At 37.9% G+C, this 22,783-nt stretch overlaps 2 protein-coding genes across 4 annotated transcripts; one reads left to right on the forward strand and one right to left on the reverse strand.

The window, feature by feature from the left end:
• Nucleotides 1–1,783: 1,783 nt before the first annotated feature.
• oxnad1 (oxidoreductase NAD-binding domain containing 1) lies at nt 1,784–6,529 on the forward strand. 3 transcript variants are annotated; one of them, XM_043218384.1, is made up of 8 exons: nt 1,784–1,851; nt 2,126–2,263; nt 2,425–2,488; nt 2,917–3,023; nt 3,822–3,963; nt 4,195–4,431; nt 4,512–4,620; nt 4,707–6,529. In XM_043218384.1, exons 2-8 carry the CDS (start codon nt 2,160–2,162, stop codon nt 4,862–4,864), a joined length of 921 nt encoding a protein of 306 aa, XP_043074319.1. In that variant the 5' UTR covers nt 1,784–1,851; nt 2,126–2,159; the 3' UTR covers nt 4,865–6,529. The 3 variants fall into 3 exon arrangements, with proteins under 3 accessions (XP_043074319.1, XP_043074320.1, XP_043074321.1); XM_043218385.1 differs by having other exon boundaries at nt 1,811–1,905; nt 2,125–2,263; XM_043218386.1 differs by lacking the exon at nt 1,784–1,851 and adding an exon at nt 1,904–2,016.
• On the reverse strand, nt 6,354–22,460 carry rftn1a (raftlin, lipid raft linker 1a). Its single transcript, XM_043218382.1, has 10 exons — nt 22,272–22,460; nt 15,816–15,975; nt 11,044–11,227; nt 10,645–10,756; nt 9,453–10,026; nt 8,551–8,754; nt 8,297–8,406; nt 8,011–8,114; nt 7,407–7,482; nt 6,354–7,257 (listed from the first exon to the last, which is right to left on the reverse strand). Exons 2-10 carry the CDS (start codon nt 15,955–15,957, stop codon nt 6,886–6,888), a joined length of 1,878 nt encoding a protein of 625 aa, XP_043074317.1. The 5' UTR covers nt 15,958–15,975; nt 22,272–22,460; the 3' UTR covers nt 6,354–6,885.
• Between the last annotated feature and the right edge of the window lie 323 nt (nt 22,461–22,783).

Raw genomic sequence — 22,783 nt, forward strand, 5'->3', positions numbered from 1 at the left:
AGGAGGACTTTCGAAACATCTTATTTATCTTCGATTTTGGGGCTTTTTTTTTAAAAGCAGGCCACTGTCTAAAACAAGCGGCGCACTATTTATCGCCTCATTTGGGCTCTCTCAGGGTCCTTTTTTGAGAAAGTGATTATTTTTCGCGTATCAAAATGCCCATGACGATCATAAAATGTGCAATCGTCTCAACTTTCACGTATTTCTGAGAAACATTTATAGCGTCGTCCGCAAAGCTTCTAACGCGCTCTAGTGCACGACCTAATCGTTATCGTGCAAATGAACACTTGTTTCAATGCGTTTTCTCTTGGGTTACAAACCTCACAGACTTCGATTTGTGAGAAAAAAAATAGCTTAAAACAAACTTTAAAAACTGCTCCAAAACATTTATTAGGCTGTTTGCCGTTATTATAAGCCCCACGAAAAGAGAAAGTGTCTTCAAGATATTGCATTTGAAAAGACCAACACAAAGAGCACGACAAATAATATTATGGCTAAAGCATAACCTAAGATTATACGCAGGTGAATAAACATACAATATGAACTAGCCGCAATCTTAAAGAATGTTTACTAAAATTACACTATATCTAGTCTATAAACAATATATGGATTTTTACAGTTATTTTTTATATTTACGATGCGCGCAATTTTAGTTGAAATTCGTGCTGAATATTTAAAACCGTATAAAAAGTTACCACGTAAATTGTTCGCGCTGTCTTAAAATTAAAACCGCGCAAAGTTCAAATTGCAAATCGTTAAAAACTATTTATAAATCCGTATGTCTTAAGAAGTTAAACCGTGACACGCACCGATCCGCGCGCGTTCAGGCGAGGTCAAAGGGACTTGTAAACGACTTGTAAAGCGCGAAACCCCCTTGATTAATTTATCTGTGAGGACCGAAAGGAGCGAAAACGCAGAAAATGCAACGTTAGAAAAATAAACGATGAGGGTAGCTAATTGCCATACTGATGAGTCTATTCATAAACGAATGAAACTCGGCTCCTGTTGACATGTTTACGCTCACGTGCTCTGATGCGTCTCTCACGAGCTCCGTTTGGAAGCGCCTTCAAGTTTTTAATGTGATCTGGCGTGACTTTCCGCGACGGTAACGTGTCCACCAGACGCCACACAGGCAAGGCAAAGACAAGAAAAACACAGAGCATTTAAATAACGAAACAGCCTGTGTGGCTTTGCGTGCTGTTTCTAGCTGCGTCCTCGGTTTAAGTCACATCCTTTCATTTAACCACTCTCCATTCTTCAGAAGGTTCAGGTTAAGTTCAGAAAAGCTCGTTTTGAGCGAAATAACCTAATCCGAGTAGTATCTGTGTAATCTTTACGTGCTAAATCCCGCTCGTTTACTTTTTGTTTGTATTAACAATTACGACAATGACTTGTTCGCAAAAGTTAAGTAATATATATATAATATAAATAACGCAATTTGATGGTAAACAGAACACAAACATATTTTAATTTATATATATATATATATATATATATATATATATATATATATATATATATATATATATATATATATAAATTAAAATATGTTTGTGTTCTGTTTACCATCAAATTGCGTTATCTCAGACAAAATAACTCTTTACTCACAGTAGAAACCTGATATTTTTCCCATAAGCATTCCAGCCATTGTCTTGCTTGGGTGATATATTGATATTTTCATAGTTCGCAACGTATGCATCATAAACAGATCCAATAACGCTATTTATCAAAGGTATTTTAATCGTTTTATATCATTTGATATTTCTCTGCACTTGTTCCGCTGGGCGGCGCTACAGAGTCCGTGCATCCACCGAGAACAGACGAAGAAGAAACCTCACCGCAGTGACAGAGGTGAAAGCTCTTTCCACAATTATTCTGCCTAGAGAGCTTGTTACGGCTCTTAATGCTTCGTCCGCTTAATTTGTTCAGTGCTGTTTATAATTAATACAAACTGAGCATATCGAAAACAAAACGGATTATTTAGTCAATAGCAGGGTTTACTGGTTCACTGTTCACGTGTGTAAATGTCATTTGACATCAGAGACTTTATTTTCAGATTTCAGTGTCGCTGAGTATTATTATGTGAGTATTAAGTAAACCGCTTTCGGTCTGATGTTATTCTCAGGTGTCTGGCAGAGATCAGACCGTCACATCCGATCATGAGTGTCCCGTGTTTTGTGAGAACGGCGGCCAGAAGTTTCTCCGGTGGACCGGGACTGTTCAGACCAGCTGTTTGCTGTTCATGTAAAGACACGGTCACGCGGTGAGTTCCCGCTGTCTGGAGCTCTTTCGAGAGGGTTTGAATACCTAGTGAGCTGGCTACCAAGCAAAACTAGGTTGTTATAGTAACGCAGGGAGCTCGATGGACTTTGAGACAAAGACTGCAGTTCTTTGTTTAACGTACTTCTCTGAATTTGCTTTCAGAAAAATGTCATCAAGGAGGCAGACTGACCATCTGGAGAGAACTGCTAGCGTTCATAGACAAATGGTGAGCCGGAGTAATGTCTTTATGAAACCCATGACCTATTGGCTATAGTTTCTTCTGTGACTCCTCATAAATGGTTAACAAACGTTGTAGCCAAGTAGGTTAAAGTTCAGACACATGTGCGGTGTTGTAGGTCAGTGTGTGTCATTTGATTTTGTCATAAGAATTCAAGATAATTCTATCTATCTATCTATCTATCTATCTATCTATCTATCTATCTATCTATCTATCTATCTATCTATTGTTATTTCATTAACATCCTGTGCAGGTTTTTTTGTCATGCTATAGATTTTTAAACTTCAGAATGTATGAACACTTGTAAAAATGTATGTCTCCCATTTGTACGTTCACGCGGCACAATGCATTGGATTTAAAATTCAGAGAGGCTGAAATGTTATTGTAAATTCTCTATGATGACTGTGTGCATCCAGGAGGTTTTCTCTGCACGCGTGAGCGACATTATGAGTGAATCCGATACAGTGAAGAGACTGAGACTGGAGGTGCCACATCCTGACTTCCGTTTCCGTGCTGGACAGTGGTAAGAAAATTATACAATTTTGAAAACAAACGGCAGTACTGAATTAAGTCTAGTATAACATGATGGGGCTCTGAGGCTTTACAAGAAACAAAGTTAATAAAGAATACTGTTCGTATAGATGCTAGATTTTCGCTTAAATATTGACTCACGGTTGAGATCGCGTGCAATTTGCAAAGTGGACACGAGGTGGCGCTTCCCTCTCAGGCAAAAATCTCACTTCAGCTCGAGACGTGTCATCAGCAAACCTTGCAAAATAATGAAGATGTGTTCTTACACTTTCTCTCTCGCTTCTGCTCTTGCTTCCATTGTGCCTTATTGCGTTTATGGCGAATGTGTGAGAGACAGTCTGAGTGAGGTGAAAAAGTCAGGCGATGATTTATGCAGATGTATGCACAGAAACTCCTCCAGACCATATGATGTTGTGTTCCTGCTAAAGAACATGAGGAACGTGAGTCAGGGAGAGCAGAGCGAGTGGGAGTGTGTGTGTGTTTGTGTGTGTGTGTGTGTCCAGGCATATGTGCTTATCACTTATTCATGCTCTGTGCACACATACGGTGACTCAAAGTGTATGTGTTGCTTTACTTTTTTTGTAATGAAGTATTATTGACGTGCGTAATACCTGACACATTGGTTTAGTTGTGCTGGCATGTTACCGTGTAGGAAGAATCTGCTTTCCTTCGACTGTCTAAAAGCACTTCATGTAGTTGTGTTGTTAGTTTTGAGTAACTTGTGGAATCAATGTATAAGGTAAGCAGTTAGGTCCATATAATAGCAGTATATTTTATAATGTTTCGACAGGGTGGATTTCTTCATCCCAGGTGTGGATACAGTGGGTGGCTTCTCTATCTGTTCAAGTCCAGGTCTGCTGCAGAGAGAGGGAGTCATTGAGCTGGCCGTCAAATACACACGCCATCCTCCAGCACATTGGATTCACACCGAAGTGAGTGAATGAATGGAAAAAGTACATATGGGTAGTTGACAAATTCAAATTAGTTTGTGTTCTAAGGTGTGACATAGCAAAAATGTGGGAAAAAAACACGACATGGATATATATATATATATATATATATGTTTTTTACAAATGTAAAATATATATTTTCATACAAATGTAAACTGTGTGCAAATCTAATCTGCTGTATGCCACTATTTTGTCATTTTTTTTTGTTTTCAGTGCTCTGTGGACTCTCAGGTAGCCGTGAGGGTGGGAGGTAACTTCTACTTTGACCCTCAGCCTTCGGACCCTGTGGTGGATCTGTTGCTGATAGCTGGTGGGGTTGGCATCAACCCTCTGTACTCCATCCTGCTGCACGCAGCTGATCTGCTCGGCCAGACCCATGGTCACAGGTACACTCCAGGGCACACACACATGTGCTACAGCGCCAAAAACACCAAAGAGCTGCTCTTCAAGGTATGTCTGCGTACCCTCGTCCTCGTCCCCGAAGTGAGAACGAAGCTGTCAAATCACTTCTAAATATCTTCTGTCTTCAGAACACCATTATTGACATTTGTCGCGAGCGACCGGATAAGTTCTCCTGCGATTTCCATGTCACCCAGCAGAGCTCTGACGTAGAGAAGGAGCTTCAGCCTCACACCATTAGTGAGTTGCGCACATTTACATTCATTGATTTCATCAATTCTTTTCACACCCGGTTTGTCACATGAGATGTTCTTGTGCGTCTGCAGATGGGAGGATATCAGAAAAGGAACTGGAGCGCTATGTAGATCCTAAGCGCACGTTGTGTTATCTCTGTGGCCCTCCTCCTATGATAGAGAAAGTGAGTTCAGACCTGAAGAGTGTGGGCCTCTCGGAGGACAGGATCCTTTTTGAGAAATGGTGGTAGCTGCACAACTCCACATCTGCATCATCATAGAAACAGACTGTAACGGCAGTGGACCAGTAATGCCTTTGAGATCAGTTGAAACGCACAAAAGACACTGTGTCTGCTTTCTCCACATTTAAACAGACAATTCTCTAGACTCTATGCCCTATTTTTGTTGTACCTCATTTTAAAGATACTCAACCAATTGGCCGTAACCAGCGTGGTAATGTAACGTCGCACATTATAGTTCATTTGCTGGTTAACGGCATAGGATGCCTGCTTCAAGGATGCAGACTCAGATTTCACTGGATTTTTTTGAGATCCGTGTATAATTATAGATGTCGTTTGCATTTTAGAACACATATTTATTCATTACAAATTTTAGGGGCTTGGAAATTAAAGCGAGAGTTCATCCAAAAATGACTGTCGTGTCATTAATTACTTACCCTCATATCTTTCCAAACTTGTTCATCTTAGGAAAACTAATTTATTACTAAGATATTTGGATGAAATCCAATAGCTTTCTGACCCTCCATAGACAGCAAGCCATGTTAACTACCACGTTCAAGGTCCAAAAGTCTTTTTTTTTTTTTTTTAAAGCTCAGAAAGAGGATTTCATCAAAAATATCGTTTTGAAGATAAATCAAGATCTTGCGGGTTTGGAATGACAAGAGGGTTTGCATTTTTTGGGTGAATTATACCTTTTAATTTCTACACTCATCTTTACACATAATCCTAATATTCCGAAAGGTGCTAAACATTGTCCCCTTTAATCGGATGTTCCACCCAAAAATGAGAATTAAAAAAAAAAAAGATCATCTTGGCGAGTTCAGAAGCATAAGGATCTGTCTGCTCTCTTATAGCTCTCACAGTACTTTGATGTCATACATTAATCATTCTGTGCAGCACCACTTCAAGAAAATGCCTAATGTCTTCTGAAGCAAAATGATAGATGTGTGAGAAAAATACAGATGTTTTAACTTTTTAAACTATAAAACAGTTTCGGGTCCACTTGCATATTATTTTTTTAAGTTTTATTTTTTTTATCTGTTTTTGGTCCATCGATGAAGGAAAGATACATAAACATGACATATAGGTGAAAAAAAAAAAATACATTTTTGGGTGGATTATACCTAAGGGAAGTGAGTTCACTTGACTGCCATATTTGTAAAATCCAATCGGCAGCTATTTCTAGCATTGCAAACACAGCTCCAATCTACCTAAATTATTAAAAAAAACTGTCATATATTGTGCATTTAATATCAAATCTCGTGAAAAATAATTTCTCATCTCGTCCAGCAAAAGGCATTGGCATTTTAGATAGTATAAGACGATACTATAGCTGTTATTGTAAACTTTATTTAGCTTAAATTCAAAATTAAGCTCATGAAATATAATTCTGTCCCGTGTCGTGGGAAGAGTGGGTCTTCAAAACTGGATTGATGAACAAGATCTTTACCTCCAGTAATGCTGAAATGTCTTTTCGAAAAATGACGCTGCAAGCTGTTGCTGCAAATGAAGCCTGTTATTGAAAGCTTTTATTTACACCATTAACTGTCTCACAGACATTCACTATAACTGTTACTTTACAAACTTAGACATTGGTTACTGCCATCCTCACTGATGTACATAAATGAGAAAACCGATGTAATACCGATGAAATAAATGAGCATTTTGTGGATTTTATGCATTTGAGCCAGTGCACGATATATCGCATATGCTAATACTGCATGTAATAAAAAGAGTTAACGTCACAGATTCACACAGATACAAGTCTCAACACATCGGTCGGCGTTTAGCATATTAAGAGCTTTGAACAGATGTTTTCACATATTTGTTAGATTCTTGCCATTTGTTACAGCAATGCACTTTAAAAACCAAATAATTAAGAGCGGCAAGATTCAAACACCTCTTTGCAATCTCACAGGACAATTACTCTGTCAGCAGATGTATATGCCCAGACACGGGCCTGACGAAGAGTGTGTTGTGCCTGAATAAACATGAACATATTGTAATGTTTAAATATCCATAAATGAATACTGTCAGCACACTCCAGAGAATAAAGCCCTCTCTGTTACGACCGCTCGCACATCCTCGTGTTTACCACACGTAATTGTGTGCTTCAGTTCCTGATTGCCGTTTGTAATTTCATCCTTTTTTTCTGGGCTGTTTGGGATGTCGAGCCTCTGCATGTGGAATTCCACCGTCCTTTCCGCTTCATCTCTCCTCCCTGGGCTTTCTGGCAAATTCTGCCCATTTTCCTTCTGGATAATCTCACGTCGTCTCATCAGGCTTGTGTTTTCTCTCTCCATCCGTTCCATTTCTCTCTCAATTGTTGCCAGCGGTGATGTCTCATTCTCTGGTGTCCTTTTATTATTTAAGTTCCTTTTGTTTTGACCTCTGAGGTGCAGTTTCTGGAAAACGTACAGGCAAACTGTCAGGCACCGAGCTACTTTTGAGGATTTTAAAGTGAACTGACAACGCTATTACAATTTCACACAGTTCTCCAAGACAGCTCTAATCTAATTTTAGCAGAAATAAACTTTGTGCCATGTGTACACACCGTCAAGTCTCTCCTCTTGCGAGGCAGCGTTGGTCTCTGGAGGAAGAGGATCTGTTTTGTGGCCAAACTTCCATCACTAAGACAAAAATAAATCAGAGGTGTAAAATGTGTATGAATTATTATTGTTGTCTTTTGATATGACTGAGAAGTGTTTTTGAAGGAAATATGTATCCTATTATTAGCCCCTGAACTGCAACATGAAATGCAATGCTCTTGTTTAAAGGCAATGTTTATCCAAAAATGAACATTTTTATGAAAATTTGGTCCCCCTCAGGCCATAATCCACATGAGCCATTAATAAATCAATCTTATGAAGTGAAAAGCAGTTTTTTTTTGTAAATTAAATCTATTGTTTCTGTCTAAAATAAGAGTCCCTTTTCCTGTAATATTGCTTTCTCCAGTAAAATGGAGGGACTGAATTCTTTGTGGATTTATTTACTTTTATTTATTTAAGTTATTCTGACGGCACCCATTCACCATAGAGGATCCACGGGTGAGCTAGTGATGTAATGCTAAATGTCTCCAAATCTGAACAAACAAGCTCATCAGGATCTTGAATAGAAAGCATTTTTTTAGTTACTATTGTTTAGTATGGATTTAGAACCTTTTCATTTTGACGATGGGAGTTGGCAGCACACACATAAGTCTCCAGCCGTACGGAGCCAGAGACTGAAGCAGAGGGATGTAGTCTGTTTTCACTGCAACACCCTGCAAAACAAAAATATTCCAACAGCGTGTTAAAGCATTTCGCTAATGTCCCGTTGAGACGTCGTGTGAATGTGCGCATATGTCTGCATTCATTTAAAAGGCAGTTCATTAGAAAAAGGTGTAGAAGTTCCATGGATAATAATGCGATGAATTGAATCTGGGATGTACCATTGCAGACTTACATCAATAACAGTCCATTGCTCAACTACAATAGCGTCATACACTGTGGTTGGCCCAGCATCACCTGAAGCACTCTGGAAGATAAAAACACTCTCCACAATGGAAGAAGATCCTGAAGATAGAGAAGATAGAACAAAACAATTATTGGAACTCAGCAGTTGCATTTTTATTATATTTTTTATGCATTTTATCATGTTTTATATATATATATATATATATATATAATCGCAAAAAAATGTCTCAACATCTCCAGTACCTGCATCATCTTCAAGGTTAAAGTAGCCGTCGATGAGTTGCGCGCCACTTCTGAAGTGCTGTGTCATGTGGTCCAGCCAATGGGAGTCAACCGAGCTAACAAGCCCCGCCTCCCTGTGCACCTGCAGTGGAACCCTCAGAGAAAAGATCTTTGGCGATCCCGACAGAACTATCGTATGGTTATACAGCGCGAACACCTGCACACCTGCACATACAGTGACAAATATTTACTAATATAATAAGTGTTTTACAACATATTTCACTATTGCTACATATTGAATCCAAAAATTAAATCGATAATGATAACGTCACAATGTACACATCACGATTGAGCAACATACTTATAATATACAACAGCTAAACGAGAGCTGATTTTGAAATAATCTACATTGCTAGATATTTTTGCTTTGCTAATGAAATGAATTACAAAAAGAGTGTCTCCAAACAACTCACACCAGTAGCGCTCCTGACTGAATCGGTGTTCGTGAGGGATTCGTTTGAGTAAATGATTCAATGACTCGCTCTAAAAGAGGCAGCACCGTGTTTTGTTCCTGAATAAATCAGTGTGTTTGAACGAATCGGTTGAGTTATTCTAATGATGTATGATTTCATGTAATGTATATTCGACTATGGCGCAAACTGTCTTTCCGGTAGCATTTTAGTCTTCAGGTATTTTTATGAAAACAATTATGAATTGTATCAACAAAGTGAAAGTAAAATGAACCGAATAATGACCAATACTCCGATTTGCATCACTAGTAATGATTATCAATCACATCAGATTATTTTCAGAGCAAATATTTACTCATCCGATACATTATTTATGATCTAGATATAATCCAATACAGTATATAGCCCCCCGCTCCAACCCTTTCTCTGTATTTCAACAGACTGCACACTTACGATTCAGCATCGGGGTGGTTCCGCTACGCTTGCTGTGTTTGTCTTGGCTTTTGACCTGCTCTCTGTGCTCTCTTTTGTTGTTTTCTGCCAAATCACAGCTGGGCAAGTCCGGCTGCATTCTTGTGGTCCGATGTGGCTCTGGTGCACAAGAGCTTAATATAAACTCATGCGATGGCACTCGGTTCCTCAAATCCTCAGCTTGCGCACTTTCACCTTCAACGTTTAAGTACTGATAATCAGGAGACTGATGGCTCTCAGCGAAAGGATTCTGATTATTCCAGCACTGGCTGCTCTCAGTGCTTTGTATTTGCAAGCTGCGGTTCATAAAGTCTTCGTTGTCTGAATTTAAGTTTGTATGATTCTGGTTTCGCTGATCCCCACTGTCTCTATCCTGTTGGCTGTGGTCGCTCACTGGGCTGATGGTCGGAGGTCGGCTGCTGTGATGAACAGAGCAGGGACTGGAGTGCAAGGAGGAAAGATCTTCTGGTTCCCAGTGACCAAGGAAATATGGACCTCCGCCGGGCTGCGGCAAAAACCCCACAAACAGATCGCCCTGATCAGCCAAATCCTGCACCTGCATCCCCAAGATCAACCAGAACCAATAGAAAAAGTTTCATTTTCGTCAATCATCGTACCACCTGTTCCAATCAAAGCTGACAATGAAAGTAAATGGATTCCAATGTAATATGAATCATTTTACAGCGTTTTTGGAGGAGAAAGGTGGTGCGTTTTCCTGCAGATGCTTTTAAAATAAGCTCCATGGAGCTGTGACAGAAAACGCTAATGAAAACCATATTTTCCAATCATCATACTGTCACGCCACACACATGCATATGTCTAAATCATCAGTAAATGTCACACGGCTCAAACACTTACACACACACACACACACACACACACACACACAGTCAAACAGTGCTTATCTCCAGATAAATGCAATTACTGAAAAGGCGAGGGGGTGACGACTAATGGAATGGCAGATGAATGTGGGGTGTCAGTGTCTATGGAGCAGCCTGTCGGCTTATGTTTTCTGTTTTACAGCCGTATTGTAAGACCGCGACAGAGAGCGTTTGAAGTAAGTGGGTTTTTGGTGTCATCTTTAATGGAGCGATCACATGAAGTGTGCGACTAAAGTTCAGTAACAGTAACTGTGTTTGAACGAAAACAAATGCGCTTTTAAAGAAGGTCTAACCTTTTTCACATAGCCCTGTATGACGTCTGGGTCAGGGTCCTGGTGACCGAGGTAACACACGTCTGTCGTGAGATGAGGCTTAACCCAGTTCAGCAGGCCACTGTCAGAACCACTGTAAAACAAAACAAAGCCACAATGTCTTAAAGCACAAATCTCATTAAAGTAAAATTAATTAAACTTCCTTGGAAACAACTTTTTCGTGCCATGTGATCTGCTACTGTGCAGTATATAGTATGTAAAAACACTCATATTGTAATATTGTAGCTGTTTTATTTATAATGCATTATGCATTCAATATAATGCCTTAAGAATACCCTTATAATGCATTGTAAATATGGGCTTCATAGAAAGCGTTTACAGGTGTGTACAGAACAGTAGTATATCGTTCCTAGCGTATACCTGTGTGTTTCTCTGATGAGCACAGCCCGGTGTAACTGCTTCTGAAGGCTAGCACTAGCAGGACCGCAGGAGTGAACAAAGGGATGGACAGCAGCCAGCACGAACCCCTTCTGATACAACTCACACACCTGCACAGGAAGCTCTCTGACTGACGACAGACACAGCAATGAGGACACTGCCACCTCTGAAGAGACAGACAGACAGACAGAGAGAAAGAAAAGAATACATATAACATTAGATCCATCTTTCGACTGTCGTCATTTGTACTAAAATGACCAAATTTACCATTGTGACATAATGCATATTATAGTGTATACATTAAAGTAATAACAACAATGAAACCATTTAAAATATTTAGAAATTATTGTGAACTTTGAAAATGATATGATTTCTGCTGAAATATCAAACAGCATAACTGTTTGTAACAGTGAGAAATAATTCTTGAGCACTAAATCAACATGATAGAACGATTCAGATGGATCACGTGTCCGTGAAGAACATTAACGTTTTGTTTTGCAATAATGTTTTAAAATATCTTAAAATTGAACATAGTTCTTTTAAACTGCAACGCTATTTGACAATATATTTTTTTTGCTGTATTTTTAATTTAATATACCAGTATAAAACCGACGTGCCCGATGACTAATGTATGCACTTTCATACCACTATATCAGCACGATTTGATATATACACCCCCACCACATACTCAACAAAATGAAGTAGAAACACGGGGAAGAATGATGAGGATGTGTGAGGATACGTGAACCATTTCAGCGCTAATGTGCTTGCTTTCTGCCATGGTTTCTGACGCGCAAACTGAATCGCTGTAGAAATTGTTTGAAAGTATTTTGGCGAGACTGTTTTACAAGCTAATTGTTTCTGGAATCAGTAATTAAACTTAATTTCCAGCGCTCATTATTCAGAGCACTATTAAGGGCAGCAGCGAGCTGTAATCTGAGCACCGCTTGACTGCAATCATCTTTCAGAGGTGTGAGGAGCTTGTTTAAACAAAACTCTGACGGTCTGAACACGATTTGGCTCTGAGGGGGGTTTATTAGTGTTGCCACTGAATAAATAACGGCACAGTTCATAGCGAGATGAACGTATAGGTGAACCGAGTGCAAACGTGCGATTCAGCCTTCAGTGTCACACCATCCTTAAGAAATCATTCTAACATGCTAATTTGGATCATAATAAATATAACTAAAGATAGATCGCATAAAAGCAAAATTGTACTGTTGCACTTAACTGGATACTGAACGAAGACATATAACCCGTGTGTATCTCATGACGCACACTCATTAAACTAAACCGAATAACAAAATCTGTTTGCAATCATCAGGTAGTGCTGAAACTGCGGAAGTGCCTTAGACTTTATGATGTCTATTAACTTACTCCAGTCCGGAGTAAGAACTGTAATAACCAGCGCATCACCCAAAAGCCCCGCGGCGAAGGACCCTTGCAATAGCTATGCATGGGAGAATGAGAAAATATGTTTGTTTGTGTGAGACCAACAAACACAGAGAAGATTTCACTGCTCCTGAAAGACCAAGTGTATGATAATCTGTCCCTATATTTACTACAGGGGAATTCCACCTTCATAGAGCGGTATTTACTCAGTCGGGGTTAAACATTCGGGTAAGCAGCCAATCTCAGCGACAAACTCCACCTCCACCTCGGTCTCTGTGTAAAGTGCTAGCTCTCATTTATACAGAGTAAAGCTCTATAAATGAGAAGCAGAGACTTTGGCACATCAGTTAATCCCCGCTTGCAGGAAAATCTGATTTTATGCTAAAATAATAAAGTGTCGTAGCACAATTCTTCTTTTTTTAAACAATCATTGGAAATAACGCAAAACGCAGATTTAATACCCGTGCATCCTTTGTACCGACCAATCAGCATCCATCCAGAACTAGAAATATAATTTTTTTAATAACGCTTCTCATTTATTATTAAAACAAGGTTGTCCGGTGTGTTTTAAATGCCATAGTAATTTAATTTCTTTGAACCAATCGTCTGAATGATTCTTTGAACTAAACGTGTTAGTAGCAAATCTGTTAGATAGCTGTCCCTTCTCCTGCTGTGCTGACCTATCCGAACAGCTCTCTAAATATTGATATGACATAAATATTAAAGCAAGTGTTTATAAGATTCATAAGTATAAGGCATTCTCGCTGCTTATGAGTGTGATGTTGGGTCCTTGGGGGTCCTATATTATTTTCGTAATAACCCGACAGAGAGTGGAATTGCATTATTTATAGACCAATTTCAATTAAAACAAGATTCTGGCTATAAATACAGTTGAGTGTCACTAGGGGACTGATTTTCTCTATTGCGCACACACAAACAGATAAACCAAGCCCTCCCATCTTCAAGATCAGATAATCTTTAAAGGATGCCTAGCATTTTCTCTCTCTCTCTGTTTTTTCCCTTTTTATGTTATTTCATCCCTGTCAATCATTAACATTCATTGAGTCACTTATCGTTGCTTTCAATATTGATGCCCTAAAACAAACAAACAAACAAACATTTCTGAACATCTCTGGCTCTCACTCGCGCTGTCACAGCAGTTTGCAGTGAAACTCTTTTTTTTTTTTATGTCTCCGTGTCTCTGTAGGCATCAGTGAATTTTACATATAAATGACCTGCCTGCCTGTCTACCGATAAGCAGCTAAAACAGAAAGCCTGGAGTGTGTGTGTGTGTGTGTGTGTGTGTGTGTGTGTGTGAGTGTGTCCTGAACCTGAACGATTGCCGCTGTCCCAGTTCTCACATATTCCTATTTTTTTATATAAATAAATATTTGATTCAGGTCACACCAGATTCTCACCTACACACTCACACACTCACACTTTCGTTTTGGGCATATAATCCATAGATTTACAACAGTAAATACAATAGATTGGATTAACAATATTTAAATGACTGCTAAATAATCATAGGCAGAGTGCACATGTCCAGCATTTATTACAAGACCAAAAAAAACAAATACTGATATAATGCATTTCTATGGATTACAACGAGCACTGAATTGTGTGAATGAATCACGATTTAGTCAGAATTAGGTATCCAGTTATAAATAAAATGTATTGCAGAGAGCCGTGTAAACAAAATCTTGCGATTGCATTTATTTAGCAGACGTTTGTCTACAAAGAAGTAATTTATCAGCAATACATATGCATTGATATTAGTATATTTACAAATATTAACCAATATGCATGAAGGAGTTAAAGAATAATGTTCATTGTTAGTTCATAATACAAAATGCATTAAAGTGCTTGGAGTGGATAGAAAGACTTTCCCTCCACTTTTATTGTTATAATTCTAAGCTAGCCTTCACATGTGCACCGGTTTCATATTTTTCATTAGACATTAGTACGTTTATTAACATGTTTTCTTCTCGGAGACCAATGGATGGTGCCCGCAATGTAGGTAAATTCAGGTTTTACTTTTACTAACCTTGACCCCTACACACACACACACACACACAAATAAACAACTAGTGCTATGGTCACATCCTTGTAATTATGTTCAGTAATGGCCCATATACTCATATGCTTTCAAGTCATTAAAATGAGCAGGTCTGTTCTTCCACTTCAATCTGTGTCTTATATTCTCTCATCCTGTCTCATATCCTCTTTCTCTGAATTCTGCGGGATCCATTATTGCCTCTCTCGAAGCACACTAACAAAAGCGGCATTAGTATATTTAGAAACATAAGCCCTCAAAGAATATACACTGTTTGGTTGCTCTCTTGCTCTATTACTCTCTCTCTCTCTCATCTAATCTTACACTTTTTTTTTCTTCTCAGTTTGAAGCTTTACACTTTATTATCTGAAGGTGGGTTTGTGCATTTGCGTATGCATATCATCAATATGGATGTTGCTTTGAATTCTTAAAAACAGCAATCATTTTCATGCTGTATGTCACTCTTTATTTTAATCCTCTGATGCATGAGTACAACCGTATTTTTCGTATTATTTATTTATTATATTATTTACATATATATTTTTATTATGTTTTTCATTACCAGGTTTTGTACACGCTTCAGTAATTTCTATAGTTTTTTTAATATTTCCGTTTACCTTTATTTCATTGTTAGTTGTATTGATTTTAATATTTCAACTTAGATGTTGCATTTTCCATATCTTTATTTAATCTTTATTTTAGCTAATAACAAAGATTTGAATCGTTTAAGTTTTACGATAGTTAACAATAACAACATTGTTCTGTCTTTTTTGTTTTTGTTTATAATCTGTTTTTATTTCCATATCGGTCAACTGCAATAACAAGTAATGATAAATATTCACATAAATATATGTAAAGATAACAATATTAAAAGACGAAAGTTATACAGAAGTATGGGTAAAACCTCATTCACAACATTGAGGATAATTACACACCAACAAGAGATCATATTTGTTTTGTGTCTCCAACAAATGTTTAAACTCTTCAAACTTGGATGGATTCTGATTGGCTGTCAATGTCAATGTTTTTATTGCACGTTAGCTGGAAAAAAAAATATTCTCAAAGTAATTCCATCGATATTATTTCTCTTTGTAAGTATTGCCACTGTTGTTGTGGGGACTTCCTCTTTTCAAATAATTAAAATTATTATTAAAACATTTTAATAATAGCCGTTATTTGTCTTCTGTGTGAATGTGCCCTAAGGGTCAATATCCATCAATCATGAAAATCTGGCCTTATTAAATCCCAATAATAAACAACAATGGCTTTGTATGGTATGAAGTGTGCAGGAAATGGGCATGTGTACCTTCTTTTCCTAACAGGAAGTCTAAGAAGTGATATGTATAGGCCACTCCCGAGTGCGTCTCCACTTGTGCTCTTCTGAGGGTGGAGAAAATCTTCCCCGGAGCTTCATCTGACCCTCGGGGCTTCTGCAACTTACAGCCCATGTCTGCACACGCGGAGAACTAAGAAAGAGAAAGAAAGTGAGACAGATGAATATGGATAATTTGTCTGAAATATTCATGTATTCATAACTGCATTATTGATTTAACTGATTGCCTTGGCAGCAGTCCCTAATTGTCATGCTAATTAAGTCAGATTGACGTTGAAATAGCAAGTGAGCATGTGCGAAACTGGGGAGAGGGCATTTCGGCACGTCTTTTAAACACAACGCAAACATTCAGAAACATGCACGCAGAGATTCGTCACACGGTAACGTAACATGAAGGCTAATTGGAAAGCTAATCAACCTTCAAGCATCAACCTTTAACACAAACACACGTTCGACGTGTCAAACACAAAGCCTCCTTCCAGACGAACACACTGTCTCCTTGGTAACCACAAGCAGCAATCAGTTAACACTTCATATTTGATCTGTGACTACACAACCAATCAAACAGTGGAATGTGTGGCCGATGAATTAGCGTGTGGCTAATGCTAATGAGTGTCACATCTATAGCGCGCTAACTTGATGTGACAGCAAAAGCACACCACGTGGGCCCCGGGCGCCGGTTCTAACACACACCATCAGGTACGGGCGGTTAACTGCCAGCATTTCCGTGTCAGCGTCTGATGAGCCAGAACAGGTGAAACCGAGAGGAACCGGACAAGCCCAGTCGCCGTGACAACAAGCATTAAGTGCCCAATGATGACATGAGGAGCGAAGATGGGACAGGGGAGCGATGGATTGCTGGTTTGGTGGTTTGGGGATGGGGTATGCCTGTATACGAGTAAATCAGGATAGACAACAACAAAAACAGTACCGTGCTTTACCATGGTATGGTTTACGAGTCAGAAGGTCCCAAAATGCTGTCGGGTTTTGGGAATATTTTTAGTGAATAGCTTTGGGTCGGGCTCGGGATTGCAGCTATGCGGCTTTTATTAATGCATGCACACGTACAGAAACACTGTGGAGCACAGAACCTTTATTAATGAAATTGCTTTAATACACGCTGCGCTACGTTTCTCAACAATGAGGGGGTAAAATCTCAGTTCTTAAAAGTTTTTTAATCTTCTAAAACCCCCAAAATGACATAATGTGTTTGTAGATATTTAGGATGTTATGTTTACAAAGCTGTATATAATGCTAAAGCCAGTAATTCTACTCTGAAATGTGTGTTTCGGGCAAATTCTGGGCTGGAATTGGAGTAGAGTACCCATTTCAAACACTAGCTGCACCTTTAATCTGTATGATCCTGCCCACTTCCAGTCGTCGGACAACACAGTGTTTGCTGTCAAGGAATGGTTTGCTGCGAGTAATTCTACTCTGAAATCTTATATACTGCACATTTAAGTAAATAAACTCAGCTTCACTGTTTGTAGACAGAGCCCTGATGAACCTTTACAGACTTGCAGTCATGAAATAAAGCATATGTCCAAAGTTTGGCTATTCCTTGAAAAAGCACTTTCAGGTTCAGGTCGGGTTTGGGCTCTGTTTAACCGTGGCACTTAGGTCGGGTCGGCTCAAATGATTTTGGCAGTGCTCCAGGCTCGGGCTTCAGTTTAAAGCCTATGCAGATCTCTAGCCTACTGCAGGATTGTGTTCTTAATGTTTTCAGTGGTCTAGAAGGTGTTTCAAAATGTATAAAGGCATTACCACTGTAGTAGTTTCCAAAAGGCTAAAAAGTAAAACTAGAAAGTAGTTCTACTTCATTTTGTATTATTCAAAATAATGTCTAAATACTATGGTAATGAAAGTGAGATGAATAACATTATTTAGCGTGTTTTTTTGGATAGATTTTGTATTCCTATTACTTTAGTCATTACTCTTTAGTGTTATCATTCTTATATGCTGCTCGAGAAACATTTATTACCATTAATGTTAAAAACAGTTGTGCTGCTTAATATTTGTCCAGGAAGTGTGAATACGTTGATGTACAGAAATGTCAAAAGAACAGCTTTTTAAAATAATAGAAATCTGCTGGGACAATATGAATGTCTGCAGTCCTACTTTTGAATCACATTAAATAAATACATGAAAATCTTACGGGACTCAAATTATTTTAATTACGTAATGTAGCGTATATTAAATAATATTTCTTAGACTATGCTACCAAAATACTATATGCATTACTATAGGCTGCAAAAACAGCACTGGCTCCAGGAAATCAATGGAAAACATTAGGAGGTGGAAAACCTAACCTGGCTTGTCTGCTCTGATGTAGAGCTTTATATCTACAGAGCATCTCTACAAGGACACAGAAGTGGTTCTTCTTCATTTTAGGAGCTTTCTCGCTTTGAATTTCCTTTGAAACACTGGAAACACTCCTGGTACAACACCACCACACATACAATAACAATTATCTCTCCTTTGTTCTTTAAGAATGGATTTTTTGATCAAACTATCGCCTCAGGTGTTCTAGTGGCTGGCTATCTGCTCAAATCACACACTTCTGTAATCTGTTTAATCTCTGTTATTTCTTTTATTCCACAAAATGGTGGACTACAGACCTCAAGTGAACAACTGAAATCACTGGAAACAATACGCTACTTTTAAGATGAGTTATTTAGAAGAAATGAAAGAGTAATTTATATTTAAACTGAGAATGGGAGGTGTTAATCTTGTGTTACCTATAAGTTTAAATTTCAAGCAGCAGTAAATCACAAGGATTTACTGAGACAATTTGCTTTTTATTATGAATCCGACAGCTGGAATATAAATGGCTAATTCACTGGAGATACACAGACCTTCACACCTGTGCCGAGTGAAGTTAATGCTGGCAGTCAAGCATCCGGTTCCACTCAGTTCCCTTCACTAGCCTGGCAATCACATCATTACTGACGCTAATCGCTCGGCAGCAGACCGACAGATCATCAGTTTGCTCAAAGTTACTCAGACAACATTTGGAGAGCTATTAGAGCAGAAAAAAGACGCCGCAGATTCTTAATCTCAGCTGAATTTGCAATATCATCAAGGGACCAGCAAACGCGAGCTCTGACAAACACAAATGCTGTTATGAGCGCATAAGCCTCATTGAGGGGATAGTTGCTCCCTCATTGAGCACAAAAATGACAGCACAGCAATGTGTGCATCATACTTAGACATCGCCATTAGGGATGAATAGGTACCATTACTGTGATCGTCCGTATTAGAATTGTTGTAATTTACTGAATGTTGGATTTTTAGTGCACTTTTTTGTGCATGTTCATTTTATTTTTACATTTAGATTACCTTTGTTGTCGACCAATTCATTCAGAATTTAATAACAGTGTTAAATGTAATATTTAGCAAGTCTCAAAAATAATTCACTTGTATATCACTGATTACTTTTTTCTTTTAAATGATGGTTATTGGTGTTTAATAGTAAATTAAACAAAATAAACAAATAATTAAATACATTAAAAATAAATATATGACAAACTATTATATGTATAAATAGATTTCATATATAAAAATATGTTTGTATGTATATATACATAATAAATATACACAGTATACACAAATATGTTATGTAAAGAAAATCTCCTCTAGAGATCTCAGAAATATCTTAAACCATGCTCATATTTTCATCAAATTGCATTTATTTTATCACTTCAAAGTCCTGATTCAGCATCTATTTTTATTTCTCTGGAATTATAAAAGAAACATCTGAGTCAAAATTGATATCAAGTCCATTAAGTCTTCTTAGCTATGAAAGAGGAATATAAAATTATTCTGGGTTTTTATAGATTCACTTAAGATTTTATAGATACATTAAGACTTAAGAATCAGATTAAAATAGATCAGTTCGATTATTAAAAAGCATAAATGCGGAGACCTGGAGTTTATCTTCGGCACAAAGACAGTTTCCTACTCTACATCACAACTGCATTGCACACTTCCCACACTACACACTTCCTGCATGCTTCTCGGCAGAACACACACGAAGATATTCACACACAATAATCTCTCACTGTGATAAGCGTGAGGAGTGGAGCGGAAGAAAAAATGGAAAAAGAAAGATGGAGAGCTAAATTTAGGCAAGATGATAGGGAAGGATAATAAGTTGAGAGCACACATCGAATGCACGGTGGGTGTGGGGGGGGGGTCTCTGGTAACCAACGGAGACGAGAGACTGTCAATATGATGCAATAAAGAAATGCTTGACAAAATAAATTAATGTAATCATGTATTTTTGAACCACAAAGTATCATAATTGTATAAAAACTACTTCTGCATTATTACCTTCATCACATCATCTCTGATGTCAAAACAAACCATAGTTGAACGTGCTACTTTGTTGTTTTTTATGCATTCTTTAAATACTTGAAATGAGTGCTGTCAAACAATGAAACGTGATTAATCTCATCTAAAATATTATATATATATAAATACACAACACATTCACATGTATATATTTATATCTATATTCATACTTATGTTATATATAAATATATTTCATATATAAATGTAAAACTTTTCCTAAACATACATGCATGGCTTTGTATTTATACATAATAAATATATACAGTACACACATACTATGTTAACACAAACTTGTATTGTGGATGCAATCAATTGTTACTAATTGTTTGACAGCACTACTATGTACTATGTAAACAGCATACTGTATTTAAATATGGTAATAATTCAAAACCATGGTATGTGGTATTTTTGATACCACACTGAAAAATGTACAAATGTACAATTTGAAATATTTATTTATATTTGCAAATATATATATATAAAGTATAGGGTATATATATATATATATATATATATATATATATATATATATATATATATATATATATATATATACATACACACAAACATACACATACGGTATTGATGAAAAATGGCCTGTTTTATTCTAACTGTACCATGTTACCACTATAATACTTTTTTGTAAGAAACTGCAACAAACTGTATTTTTTAAAACCCTTATCTGAAATTGTTCCTGTGAATAGGTGTGCCAGTAAATTGGGGTCTTGTAGGCATACGACTGTCCAGTCCAGGCGTATACGTGTGCATGTAGAAGAGTTTGGTTGTGAGATGTTTGTAGGTCGCTATATCGCAAGGGCAGTTTGGCATGGCTGAATATGAAAGTTGATGATAGCACATTCCCCTCACATTTCACAGGTTCGTAATCATCTCTTACTTCATTCCTCTCACTTCCAATCTCTCACCCCGCTATATTTCTCTCTCTCTCTCAGAGTATGACTGCTTGTCACTCATATCAGCCTCGGAAGCCCCACTGTGAGTTAGTGTGTATGTGTGTGAGAAATACCAACCGAAGGTCATCTTCCTTCAGTCGCCTCACTTGACACCATCATGTGTGAACGAACAATATGTGCCTGTTCTGACCGGCTCATAGGTTGAAGTTGTATTTTTATATTCTTAATACATACAACGCAAACACATATTTCTGTAAAGCCTCATTAAGAAATAGTAACGTCGCTAAAGCACATCTGATCAGACTCCTGTCTGTGTGTAGCACCTGCGGCTCTGCAACTGCAAAGGATCCCAGCATTTGGAAAGACCAACCAAAGTTTCATGTTACATCATTTCAGTCTGATTTTAACAGCTTGAGCGGCACAGTGAAGACTGTAAGCATGGGTTCCAGCAAACTACTGTACATTTTAGCACATTTTGTCATTTTGCATGCAAAGGCGGCACCTAAATGAAAGTCTTACAGGAAAAGAAGCGGAAAGGTCCACACACAAACAAAAAAAAATTCCCTCTGGTCTATTTACAGTATAAAGATAAGCCTCAAAAACTATACATTTTAATTGTAACGTCAGGGAAATGTGTCAATTTCTCTTTTATGTGCAAAAATATGACTACCATTATAAATAGGCACCGCGTTTAATTATGATTATAATTATAAAAATGTAATTATAAATATACATTATGAACCTTTAAAAGTTTTTTATATACTATCCTTAGGTTTTGTGATAAAAAAACAACACTTCATATGAATTCTACAAAAACACACACCCTGCAAATGTATTTTTTTTTTTTTTTACAGCTTACAGCGATTTACATGAAAGTGAGGCATTCTTTGATATTTCTGCTCTTCTCTATTTGCGCACGAATACACAAGCCCAACCTCAGCCTTTGAATTTAGAAGTGAGCGTGAACTTTAAAGCGACTCATATCACGTCCAATCGCAAATATAAGCGTTTAATACAAATATAACGAGAGCACAGAAAGACGAAAGTGAAAAGAAACGAGAGACGAATCAGGAGAAGAAAGCGGCGACTTGTGTGTAGAATCATTGAGTTGACGTGGTGTTAGATTAGGGTACAGTGCCAGAAAGAAACTACACAGTGAACATACCTGCTGTTGTTCTTTGATTACGTCTCTCTCGATTCGAGTCTCCTCTGTCGTTCCTTTCTCCCTTAATTATCTTTTTGCTCCTCTCCGGTTTTCTTTAAGTTCCTCGTGTGTGTGTGTGTGTGTGTGTGTGTGTGTGTGTGTGAACTGGAGGCAGGTGAGCGGATGGTGAGCACAGTTCAGCTCCGCCGTGGCGCCTCCTTCAGTCAATACAGCGCGCGAGCATCTCCAGCTCCTCCTCTACCTCTCTTCTCTCTTCTCTGAGACTGAAAGGGGATGATGCCCTCTGATGTTTCTAAATCGCCCTCGTTTCTTTACCGTAAACTACAGTGAATAGTGAAAATAAACACCTGCATGCACCAAAACGCAGAATTGTGTGCAGCAGTACACAACAAAACTAAAAAGCCACATCGATTTGAAAGTTTAATGTTATAGTTAAGCTATGGGTACAAGTATTTTCATACTGGTTTATTCATTTATTCAAAAGGCTCTACAGTGACACCTAGAGTCCACTT

Source organism: Puntigrus tetrazona, chromosome 19 (genome assembly GCF_018831695.1).
Source record: "Puntigrus tetrazona isolate hp1 chromosome 19, ASM1883169v1, whole genome shotgun sequence".
Lineage (NCBI taxonomy): Eukaryota > Metazoa > Chordata > Actinopteri > Cypriniformes > Cyprinidae > Puntigrus > Puntigrus tetrazona.

Excerpts from the sequence above, each read along its gene's own strand:
- oxnad1 (XM_043218384.1), top strand. The coding sequence starts at position 2,160 with ATGAGTGTCCCGTGTTTTGTGAGAACGGCGGCCAGAAGTTTCTCCGGT. Across the intron at positions 2,489-2,916 it reads CTAGCGTTCATAGACAAATG|GAGGTTTTCTCTGCACGCGT; the intron begins GTGAGCCGGAGT and ends GTGTGCATCCAG. Across the intron at positions 3,964-4,194 it reads CACATTGGATTCACACCGAA|TGCTCTGTGGACTCTCAGGT; the intron begins GTGAGTGAATGA and ends TTTTGTTTTCAG.
- rftn1a (XM_043218382.1), bottom strand. The coding sequence starts at position 15,957 with ATGGGCTGTAAGTTGCAGAAGCCCCGAGGGTCAGATGAAGCTCCGGGG. Across the intron at positions 10,757-11,043 it reads CTCATCAGAGAAACACACAG|TGGTTCTGACAGTGGCCTGC; the intron begins GTATACGCTAGG and ends TTTGTTTTACAG. Across the intron at positions 7,258-7,406 it reads GCAAGAGGAGAGACTTGACG|AAACTGCACCTCAGAGGTCA; the intron begins GTGTGTACACAT and ends TACGTTTTCCAG.